At 40.6% G+C, this 12,885-nt stretch overlaps 1 protein-coding gene across 1 annotated transcript in view; it reads left to right on the top strand.

The window, feature by feature from the left end:
• Positions 1-12,885, top strand: part of LOC311077463 (protein NLRC3-like) — a gene marked incomplete at its 3' end in the record, with an annotated part of 33,616 nt that extends 20,731 nt beyond the window's left edge. The window contains exons 2-4 of the mRNA XM_084105984.1: positions 3,945-4,070; positions 4,194-4,370; positions 11,001-12,885. Of these exons, the coding sequence (XP_083962110.1) occupies positions 4,045-4,070; positions 4,194-4,370; positions 11,001-12,885 (2,088 nt within the window). The 5' untranslated portion in view covers positions 3,945-4,044. The remainder of the gene's footprint in view (positions 1-3,944; positions 4,071-4,193; positions 4,371-11,000) is intronic.

Raw genomic sequence — 12,885 nt, 5'->3', positions numbered from 1 at the left:
TTTAAAGGGACATTAAGTAGGAATTTCTCCCATCTAGTGGTGAAATTGTATTTTGCATTCAAACGAATAATGCTCTCCAGCGCCTCACTTTTTCAAATGCGCGTTGCATCTACGGTAGCCGTTATGTACCATAAAGCTATGACAGGATGTCTTATAATAGCACTTTGAGTTTTTCTTCGGGTGAACAGGTTTGTTATTTAAAACAAACTAAAACTTGAAACAACGAAAAAAAGAATGTTAAAGTATGAATTACTGACTGTGAAAAACATTAACTATGGTAATTAGTAGTAATGCCTTCTTTACTCGTTATATTTTTTGAAGTACGTGCATTGTTGGATATCATCATCATCATCAGAGCCTTCTCTAACGTTACTTTACTCAATAGCTGCTATTCATCAAAGAGCCTGTTTAACTTTTAACTATAAATGTTCTACTGTCTATATAATAAAGTACACAACCAAGCAATGAAAAAAAAGCTTGTAATTAAGACCGTAACATTGACTTACCTGTCGAGAAGAAAGCAGGCAACTTCAGCGTCTCTTTTGAAAGCTTTCTCCTGCATTAGGTATCCCGACATTAACCCTTGTTTTTGTAATCTCCGGTCACGTTTCCTTTTACGGTCTATTTTGGACTTTTTCAGCGACGAGGACTCCTTATCCTGTGACTCAGCATATGTCTGAATGAACGGTGTATAAATAACCGTACAGTGCAGCCTTTTAAACTTGCCGGTGCAGTGACAAGCGCCTCTCTCTGCTCCTCCACTTCTGCTGGCTTCAGTCACGTGACGCTGGCTCTGTACGAAACGCGATGTGGAAACGCGTTGACCTAGTACTTTTTGTCCCTCTCTGCTATTATAGTTTTTCAAGATGGCGGAACTACATGGAAGCCTCCGTGGACCAACCCGTCCCATGTATATAAAGATAATAAATTCTTCGTTTACGAGGATTAGTCTGATCATTGGCAGAGGTATTTGTACACCATTGAGGGCATATTTATTAATAAAAATATTGATTTTAGATAATAAAATACCTAAAAAGCTACACATAGTCCCTTTAAAGGATGAACAAAAATGTTTTGGTCAACACATTAAAAAATAACATTTAAATATGATATAGTTTTGAAGTGCTGGAAAAAAATGGCTACTTTTATAACCACTGTATACCATAGTTATAGTTATGCCTGGTTCAGATTACACAATTTGTTTGTATGTTACGATAGTCACTGTGTCAGATTACACGATTTTGACTCATAAAAATCTTGTCAAGTCCTGGACAAGAAACATTGTCAGACTACATGTTGCTTTACGATCAGTCATCGCGAGCCGTCTCACACACACATTCACTCGCACATGTACACACGCACTCACTCACATAAACGCACTCTCTCACACACACACTCACCACGCTCTCACTCACTCACATACTCACTCTCTCACTCACTCTCGCTCGCTCACTCACTCACTCACTCACTCTCGCTCGCTCACTCACTCACTCACTCTCGCTCACTCACTCTCGCTCACTCACTCACTCACTCACTCACTCTCGCTCGCTCACTCACTCACTCACTCACTCTCACTCACTCACTCGCTCGCTCACTCTCTCACTCACTCTCGCTCACTCACTCTCGCTCGCTCGCTCGCTCACTCACTCACTCACTCACTCTCACTCACTCACTCACTCACTCACTCACTCACTCTCGCTCGCTCACTCACTCACTCACTCACTCACTCACTCTCGCTCACTCACTCACTCACTCTCGCTCGCTCACTCACTCACTCACTCTCGCTCACTCACTCACTCACTCACTCACTCACTCACTCACTCACTCACTCACTCACTCACTCACTCACTCACTCACTCGCTCACTCACTCATTCACTCTTGACGGAACCCGTCATGGAGGACCGTTAAATTAAACATGCTAGTCTTTTTGTCGTGATGTCATAAAGCATCGCAGATGCGTCGTCGGTTGTCGCCCACTATGACACACTATACGAGATGAAATTTACTGGTCGCACATGTGCGACTGAATGCACACTCTCAAATTTTGGTCGCAGTCTGGAGCCCTGAATGGTATTCTTTAATTTAGTAAATATTTAACACTATTTTACTATAGAAAACTGTTGACTTTCAATCAGTTTGGGTTTGCCAGTGGGGGACTAGTTCACCACAGATGTCCGGTTAGAGACATGAAGAAGCAGCAGAAAGCTTTCTTTGTAGCTTTATTTTCTCCACAACATTTCCATAATGCTTCAATAAAGGTTCAGCACAGAAGTGCAGATGAGTGCATTCGTGAGGCCATGAGTATGGGTGCGGTCTAAAACAAAGCATACTATATATATATATATCAATATAACATAACAGAAACAATTCAATAACAAGATAAATACATACAATGAGATGTAGCAGAAATGCTTCCATGAAACATAAGCAACATCATGTGAATACGTGAACACAAATGAAATCCCTACTATGTGAAGCATCCCCAAACAAGGAGCAGACAAAACAGCGCCAAACAAACAAATGCATTTCATCAAACAGTCAACATGAGTTGAAATACATAAACCAACTTACTTGTATTCTATACGCACACGCACACATCAATGGCATAGAGTCTATGGCTTCATTTGGGAGAAAGCAATGATGGACCGTCCCTCAGTGGCGCCAGTTCACTAACAATCAAGCTGTGGCAAGTTCATGACGTTATTTAATCTCACAATATTACGAGACAATATCAATTCAAGTCAGTCAGAAACGACAGATAAGAGCGAGACACGACTGCAGTCACGACATTAACCAACAGCACCAACCCATTTAAAACCTAAACAATATATTTAAGAGAATAATCACATATTTGGAGACTGGAGATAAGCTGGTAACAGCAGCTTTATGAGTGAATACAGATTCCCTTACGACTCTACAAGAAAAGGTGGAATAGAGATCTCATAAATGAGTGAATTCGGCTGGTGTAAAGCCACTATAGGCCTACGCCGCTAGCAGACGATGTGTTTTATCTGATGTGTTTTAAAGCCTTATTACCTAGCGCGTGTCTTCTGTCTTCAGGTTGTTCATCAGAGCTGAGATGTGCCCAGATGTGCCCAGATGTGTCCAGATGTCGGCTTTAAAGTAGCTGGAGCATCTTTAATGTTCTTGCACTCGCGTCTCGCCTCCCTCTGCCACTGAATGCTCCCGCCACAAAGCACGTACGCCACACATGACGTCAGAAAAGCGTCAGTACATTATAATCGGTTATGGTCTATTACTGAACCGACACCGAATCGTCCTCGTCTGCATCGTAGAAGCGATTAGTTTCGACACCCCTGATATCCTCAGATTTGGAACAGAACTTGTTTAGATGTATGGCTTTGATGTTCTAGCTGTTTCAGAGTTCAACTTTTTTCATAAAATATATATTTTATATAAAATAATGTTCATAAATAATTTTCATAAACTTAAACCTATATAACTATATAATTTTTTTTTGATGTACTTATTCATTTTCTATTACTAGAATTTATGCTCTAAAATTAAAACAAAATTTGCTACAAACGATCAGATATATCGCTAAACCTTTTTTCTCAAAATGGATTTTAAATGTAAAAGCTTGAATGTAAACCTGACAATATGAAGCGATATTCCCTCGCTCTGACACTCCCTCAGGATTCGACATCAGAATGTCTGGGATTTTCTAATCTTTAAATCATCATGTAAAGCAAAAGCGTAAATCTAAGCTGTGTTTAGGTGAATTAACTAGCCGTCTGTTAAACTATAAGAGGAAATATATGTTTTAGTCCATTTCATTTATGACTGAATGATGCCTTTGTTGTGTTCATACACTGATGTTCGAACATGTGCTGAAAATAATCTTGAACACACTGTAAACCTCTGTGAATTAAAGCTGCTGAATGTGATATAAATGTAATGCTCTCAGTGTCTCCATATAAAGGGAAGATGCGAGTCTCTGAGAACGAGTGCAGCGTCTCCAGAACCCAGCAGTGAGTCTCTGAAGAGTCACAGATCTATGAATAATCCCACAAATCCTGGAGATGGACTCAGTGACCTCTGACCCCAGGTGAGACACAATCCAGTGCTGGACACAATAGACCGACTCACACAACATCACAGATCATCTGAACTAATCATTTAGATTTAATCCAGTGTAAAGATGTGTGTAAATCATCATATCTTTTCTTAGTATCTCCAGGAAGAGGAAGAGATCTTCATCTCCAGAACCCAGCTGTGTGTCTCTGAAGAGTGACAGATCCATTCATCATCTTCCTCCTAAATTCAGTGATGAACCAGCGACCTCTGACCTCAGTGATGAACCAGCGACCTCTGACCTCAGTGATGAACCAGCAACCTCTGACCTCAGGTGAGGATAAATGTGACCTAGACCTAAGGCCTGTCCCAAATGGCGCACTTCATGTGGACTTTCGGTCTCGTGGACTTGAATTGCGCGTGCTCGCTGAGTCTACGAGTCTGTAGGCCGTCCCATTCAGCATTTTACCGCTCTGAAGTGTGCTCAGCAGCGCCCCCTTTGTACCCTTGAAGCGGTCTTCCACGAAGCCCGCATAGACGCAGGCTCCACGCACTTTAACTACCCAGGAATCCTTGCGAAAGGCTAATCAGACAACAGATGGGAGGAGACTTCACTCACGGATAACTAATTGTTGATATGGCTGAGAAGAAAATATTACGTTTTTTATTAGGGTTGTTCCGATTCCGATACTAGTATCGGAAATGCCGCTGATACCAATAAAAATTCTGGCATCGGTATCGGCGAGTACATCTACCCATGTACCGATCCCATACCATTTTATTAAACAATACCTAGTTATGCACGCTAGCTTTGCTTAACGCTGCAAATCAGAGACCAATTCTTCTTCGCTGCTCTAAACAGTGGTTGCTTGTGGCAACAGCACAACTTCCTGTGATGCCACAACCACTGTTTAGAGCAGCGAAGAAGAAATGAAAACGCATATTTTCAAATGTAGTCGCGCGGCAAGCGCATTATGTAACGTTAAGAGACGTGGCGCCCAACATCAAATGGCAAACGTAATGAAAACGGAACAAAACTGCACTACTCGTTATTTTGTGCTTCACGGACCATTAGACAGTTTGGAACAATGCAGCGCGAGGCGTTTAGCGCGGCGCGGTAGACGCGAATTTGGGTGCGAATTGAGCGTCTGGTGCGTTAAGCGCGTTACGCGCGAATGATTTTATTAGTGCTTTTTGTGCATTCACGCGTTTGACGCGAATTCGCGTCTGCCGCCCGAGTTGAAAAATCTGAACTTCTGCGTCAATTCGCGCCGCGTTAACCAATCAGGAGCCTGCTTGCTGCATCACGTGGTGAACTGACAGTTTATAATGTTATTTTATGTTTGGCCTCAATACATTATTTTGTAATATGACTAAAATGCACAACAAAGCAAATCTTTCACATAAAAACTCGATTTCAATATGAGAAATACTCATTTTTTATTGAATGCTATTTATTCCATATCTATTCTAGATTATATGAAACTTTATTAATCTAATGTAAAGACAACAAACACAATTTAGTGTATAAAAACTAAAAAAATAAATAAATCAGGACAGGTTTCACTTTTGGAGGGTTTGGTGGACCCGAGTACAGCGACGATGTCCCCTACGCTGCTGTTTCTGCTCTCCAGAGCATATACGAGCGGTGACTCTCTCGATTAATGCTAATGCTCGATAAACATCTAAAAAAAGATGGCCGCCAACAGGTTTCGAAACTTTCGCCTCTGACGCGCATGACGCGCGTAAATTTCGATTCAAACTTTTGATTTTACGCGCGTCAATTTCGCTCTTGACACGCGAATGCACACAAAGTGGTCAAGCGTATAACTAGATGCGGCAGGCGCGAATTTGACGCGCTGTTCGCGTCCGGTGTGAACGCACAGTTAGACAGTTTGGAACAATGCAGCGCGAGGCGATCTAAGTTAGATCAAGCTACACTGTTACTACACAGCGCTAAAGAAAGCCTCAGAAGTAAAGAAATTTGAATTCGCCACAGAAGTAATAACATCGAGATCTAGTGAAAAGCATTCACATTCTCCGTTAATAACGGATCAAACAGCGCTGACGTGGAAACCAGGAACATTGTGCTTTCAAGTAACGTTACGTTGGTTTTATTTTGACATTATGAATAAAATTGCTGCCCTCAAATGTTAATCTGAAATAAAATAAACCTTTGCTTATAACTACTACAATATTTCATTTTTTTTATAAGGAGCTGTTTATGTTTTATAAGTTCAAGTATAGCTCCATCATTACTCAAAGTAAAAAATGATCATACTTTATGATGTTAGTTTTAATAAAAAATGTAAATCAAGGAAATTTCTCTGGCATTTCTTTTTGCTGTATTGAAAATAGGGGTGTCCATGGTTAACCGATTAACCGTTAAAAATTGCGTAACCGAGTGAAACATTTTGCTCGGTTAAGTGGCGTCAATGGCGTGCATTGAATTTAGTTGTAATACATTTTTGCACCACCAGAGACCGCTAGACCAGTTTTCTAATATGAAGCGGGCAAAGAAAGCGCGCGTCCGAGAGTGAAGGCTGTGCGCGAGCCAGAAACAAACATAGTATCCGCGCCACTGATCGCAGCACAATAATATCTGTCTGCAGAGCCGCAGCTTTACCCCAGCAGTTTTACCCCGCGCATGCGCAGTTTCATCACCCATACAATTTGTATTATGCATTTCCTAAACATGTACTTGCTAATCAAACACTTTATATGAACAAACTACTAATCTATAAAACACAATCGGTCTTCCGACCTTTTACTATTGTGTTGATATGCGCGAGGGAGAGAGAGCAATACAGCGAGAGTGCGCGCGCGCGGCCAGGGCTCTCTCTCTGCTTGTTCTTATGCGCCCTGTCCAGTGTCCACTGATCTTAATAATTAGTTGTTACGACGACTTATTTGTTCCCTCGTTTTAATAAATCGTGGACACGTTGAACTAATTCCCTCCCTCATTTTGATTTAACGAATTACAACGTGGCCAAAAACAGTTTGATACTATTAATTAGTGAATGCTAAAGACCTATTTTTGTGAATTGGTGAATATTCAGGTGAATTATGGCCACGAATTAATAATAATTATTAAACTGTTTTTCTTACCTGTGAAGATAGCTCTTCAGTGAAGGCCGACTATTCTCGTACAGCTTTTTATTCCTTTTTTTTTTTTTTTTTTTTTGTGAATTGGTGAATATTCAGGTGAATTGTTTCGTGGCCACGAATTAATAATACCTCAGCACGTTTTACAAGACCCTTCTCGATCGCAGCGGCAACGAGCACTTTGATCACTTGATTTAAAAAACAAAACATTTCAGCGCTAGATCGCCTAAAAAAAAAAAAAAAACGAACGAAATGAATGCTCTGCTAGTTAACTGGAGATGTTTTGTTTATTTATTGGTATTCGTGGGAACTATATTGTGAGAGGGGGGGGCGGCGTTTCCATGGTGACGCGTCATTGCTTGTCACGTGACACACCGCAGCAGCAACAGCGCTGAATGAATGATGATCTGCTTTTATGTCATTTTTCCTTTTTTATTCAGAATATTCACAAATGTGTTAGCTATGGCATGAAATATCTGATATTCCGATTGTCAAATACATGCAAGTGGAAGTATATTGTTGTTTAAACACCTTTATAACGATCGCGTTAGTTGAGCTGTATGCGCGATGGGCGCCGCCGTGTTAGTTTGTGCCGCAGACGCAGGTCAGAGAATCGGATCTGTTGGATTTACAACCTCTATGTTTACAACACGTGAATTCATCCACTTCTCCCGAAATACTTAAAAGTAAGTGGCTGGTGAACTGGGAATAGAATAGAGTAAACATTGAAGTTACTTACACAATGTGTATCTGATATGAATAAAACGTGTCGAATTATAATGGAAAGGATTATTATTACCTCTTCCATAGACATCAGTGTGTGTTTTACAAACTCTAAATGTATTGTTTTTTTAGTACTTACGTAGTCATATCGTATTGTATCGATATCGAGATATCTGGCATGAAAATCGAGATATGAACTTTTGTCCATATCGTTCAGCCCTAGTCCAGGTATCGGAATCGGTATCGGGAAGGAAAAAAGGGTATCGGAACATCTCTAGTTTTTATGACCTAAATGTACATTTTACCAGTTGTTACCTACAGTTTATACAAACATTATGGTCATCGACCAGTGGCTGATGTCTCAAACATAATAATAGCGCGTTTAATAATACGATCGCATTATGATTCATTAAATAAATAGAACCGAATGTCAGGGCTTTACTGAGTCATATGTAGGCCTAAACATAGTATGAATATTGAAACCTGTAAATTGAAAAAAATTTAAAATATGTTTTAAAATTGTAATCTTAGTTCAAATGGAACATTATGTAGCCTATTATTAAGTACAACTGTATACATCATTTAAATAAGCATGATATATCTGTTGTTTAATGCCCAGGTGATATGCACAATATCAAAATACAGAACTGTAAGATTAGGCTGTGTAGTGGACATGCAGATAAGACGTCGGAGCGCAAAAATGTGATTTCTCCTGTCCATCAACAACCAGGCCGTTATTTCCGGCGTGCCGATCGAGTCTGTCCCAAAAATACCTCTCAATGCGCCTCGTGGACTCACGCCGAGGGCCCTATAGGTCTGCACTACATGACGTCACCAAAGTGTGGACTCTGAGGAACACAAGTCCGGAGTGTGCCATTTGGGACAGGGCCTAAGACCAAAATGTGTAGTTGTTTTTGCAGAAAACACATGTAATGTAAAGTCATGTGTCGAAATTGAATCTGTGCGTAAGTCACATGTTATTATTACAGCTATAAAGTGGCTCTACAGAGGACAATAGTGTTCATTTGAGTTATTTTGTCAATTATGGGATATTGGTTTTGTAATATCGGCTCCACCGATGAATGGCTCGTCTAAAGGGAGAGGAGTCAACAATGGTGTAAAGTAGCCAGCTTTGCTTTAATTAATAAACTGTGCTCAACATAACAGCCATTACTGCACTAATGAGATGTTGCATCAGTGCTTGATGTGTTGTTTAAGCTTAACTAAAGAACAGAAATGAACTCACTGAGTCACATGTGCAATTAGACGTGCAGATATACAGCAATACGATACACATCGCAATAATGAACACGGTATTGCTATAATGGGAACTTCACAATACTGTGAATAATTACCCAGAATGCATTCTGAGAACACTTCTCCATCCGCTGTGTTAAACGGCTGCTGTGTGCTGCGTCACAGAGGCATGTGCTCTGATGTGAACAACACCAACACGCATGAGAAGCGCATGGCGGATCGAGGGAAGGAGACGCAAACGCACTTCCACTTTCTGACAGTAGATGGCGCTGATGCAGCCGCAGAAATGCAGCCGTTACCCTGGTAACCCTGTACTCAAAGCTGGCTGCCATTCACACGTGTGTATTCTCAATAGTGTTCATCACAGCACCAAATACTGACATGCTTAAAGATCTAATAGGATATTTATTTTCAAACTTAAACATTTTTACATTTTAATCTGACCTAAAACATGCCCTAGATATTGATTGAAATCGGTCAGATTCTTTATTATTATTCAGTCTCACTTTACAATAAGAATTCATCAGTTAATTCATTAGTTAACATAAACGGACAATGAACAATACTTTTAAAGCATTTATTAATCTTAGTTGATGTTAATTTCAGTATTTACTAATTAATAAATTATTAAAATCAAAAGTTGTAACTCTATTATTTAATGAACCTGAGCTAATGTGAACTAAGAATGAGCAGTTGTATTTTTCAGTTAACCGAGGGTGGATGACAGATAAATCATTATAATGTGTTGAGTTTAATAAAGACACGGAACTCTCTTCACGGTAAAACACAATGAACGAGCGTCACTCTTTTACTTTCATTTTCAACAGCGTAATTCTCTTCAGGGAAAACCAGTCAAGGAAAACACATGCCAAGGCTGGACATTAACGCTTGTCCGGGACACGTGTTTGAAGGGACAAGTGAGAGAGAATTGTACTTGCCCAACCGGACAAATGCCCTGATTAAAACGCCAATATCAAAATATCAAATCACCAAAACCGCGAGGATGATTCTGACTTTATTTCATTTAATGTAAGTGGCGATTGATAGCCTATAGTTGATAATAATATAAATGTCTTGCCATGTTTCCCTACGTTTTTATTGTTAAGAGCCTAGTGTCTTATTCTAATTGAATGTATTGATCAAATTGAAGAATTTGAAATGAAAGATGGAGCATATATTTAATAAAATTAGGAAAAAATGCCATTTATAAAGGTAAATAAAATGTATTCTCATAAGATTGTTTTCCAACAGTGATTTAATGAAACATTGACAATTTAAGTTTGAAGGGAGTAAAGCCTCTGTTTAGGTTATTAAGGAAATGTAATTTTGCCAAAAGAAGAACTTTTATTTTAAATAAATGCTAATTTTAAATCAGCCTACTTCAGTGTGATATGTGTCCATATCATCATGCTTAACTCTGAGAATCTGAATAACTGTAAAGTGATGATCAGATGCAGATTTCTAAATCAGAGAATATCATATTTGGGGCGGTTGGCGGGCGGATTATTTATTTTTAAAGGCGGATTTGTGTGACTCAAAGTGCACCAGATTAATGAATTTATCTTTAAAATGTACAAAATGTTCTTCTGGGGCGGCATGACCCCTGACCCCCCTAGAGGTACCGACCTCCACCCCCTAAAATACTGTGGGAAACACAGTCGGCTATATGATGGTCTACGAAAAATACTAATTTTATTATCTTACTATTAAAATACATGATCAGGATTTTACCTCCTCTGCCTCATTTTGAGCCAGGAGAAACCCTGAGTGTTGTTTATAAGGAGAATCTGTTAAACTGACAATGTTCATTAATGTGTTGCTGTTCCTTGCATGTTTTATTCACAAACATGTTTTATGTGTGTATTTTGTCCCCATTCAGAGATGATCAGACTGGAGACCAGGATTCTGCTCAACCAGTGAATGATGAACTGCAGAGGGTCAAACACAGACACAAAGCCAGCATGAAGAACAAGTATGAGAGATTATTTGAGGGACTGAAACTCCAAGAGAATGAAACCCTCCTGAACAGGATCTACACACAGCTCTACATCATAGAGGGAGAGAGAGAAGGAGTGAATGAAGAACATGAGGTTTTACAGATGGAGAAAACAGCCAGAACACAACACTCACAAGACACTCCAATCTACTGCAATGACATCTTTAAAGCCTCTCCTGAACCAGGACGCCAGGAGAAAGAGCAGATCAAGACTGTTCTCACTAAAGGCATCGCTGGAATCGGGAAAACCGTCTCTGTGCAGAAGTTCATTCTGGACTGGGCCGAGGGAAAAGACAATCAGGATGTAGATTTCATGTTTGTGCTTCCATTTCGAGAGCTGAACTTGATCCGAGATCATCAGTACAGTCTTCACAGACTTCTGCTGGACTTTCATCCTGAACTTCAAGATCTGGACTCAGAGATTTATGAGGAGTGTAAAGTTGTGTTCATCTTTGATGGTCTGGATGAAAGCAGAATCACACTGAGGTTTTCAGACGCTCAGGAAGTTTCTGATGTGACTGAGACTTCATCAGTGGGTGTGTTGATGTCAAAGCTCATGAAAGGAGATCTGCTTCCCTCGGCTCTCATCTGGATCACCTCCAGACCAGCAGCAGCCAATCAGATCCCCTCCAAATACATCCACCGTCTGACAGAGATTCAGGGATTCAATGAGCCTCAGAAGGAGGAATATTTCAGGAAGAGAATCAGTGGCGAGCATCAAGCCAGCAGAATCATCTCACACATCAGAAGAGCAAGAAGCCTCCACATCATGTGCCACATACCCGTCTTCTGCTGGATCTCCTCCACTGTGCTTCAGAAGCTCCTGGAAGAAGATCTGAGTGCAGAAATCCCTCAAACTCTGACTGAAATGTACATCCACTTCCTGCTGATTCAGATCAACATGAGGAATCAGAAGTATGAAGAGAGAGATCCAGGGAAACTCCTGCAGTCCAACAGAGAAGTGATTGTGAAACTTGCTGGAGTGGCTTTCCATCAGCTGATGAAGGGCAATGTGATGTTCTATGAGGAGGACCTGATTGAGAGCGGCATAGACGTCACTGACGCCTCAGTGCATTCTGGGATTTGCACTGAGATCTTTAAGGAGGAATCTGTGATTCATCAGAGGAAAGTCTACAGCTTCATTCATCTGAGCGTTCAGGAGTTTCTCGCTGCTTTCTATGTGTTTTACTGCTATTTAATGAAGAACAAGGAACCACTGAAGCTTCTGTGTGTATTCAGGTCTGATGAAGTCTCTCTGTATGATCTACTAAGATCAGCAGTAAATGAAGCCCTCAGGAGTGAGAATGGACGGCTGGATCTGTTCCTGCGGTTCCTGCTGGGCGTCTCACTGGAGTCCAATCAGAGACTCTTACAGGATCTACTGACACACACAGAGAACAGCTCAGAGAGTATCAGGAGAACCACACAGTACATTAAAGACATGATCAAACATCCGAATGCTTATCTCATGATCAAAGGTGATGATGATGATGAGGATGATGCTCTCTCAGCTGATCAATCCATCAATCTGTTCCTCTGTCTGCTGGAAGTGAAAGATCAGACTCTGTCCAGAGAGATTCAGGAGTTTGTGAAATCAGACAAACACTCAGAGGAGGAACTCTCTCCGTCTCACTGCTCTACAATCTCCTACATGCTTCAGATCTCAGAGGAGGCGCTGGATGAGCTGAACCCCATGAAATACAACACATCAGCTGAGGGGAGAAGAAGACTGGTACCAGCTGTGGTCAACTGCAGGAAAGCTCTGTGA

This window comes from Abramis brama, assembly GCF_963993115.1.
Source record: "Abramis brama genome assembly, chromosome: 2".
In the NCBI taxonomy this organism is placed as follows: domain Eukaryota; kingdom Metazoa; phylum Chordata; class Actinopteri; order Cypriniformes; family Leuciscidae; genus Abramis; species Abramis brama.
The sequence above is the reverse complement of the archived record's forward strand: the minus strand, read 5'-3'. Positions and strand labels throughout refer to the sequence as shown.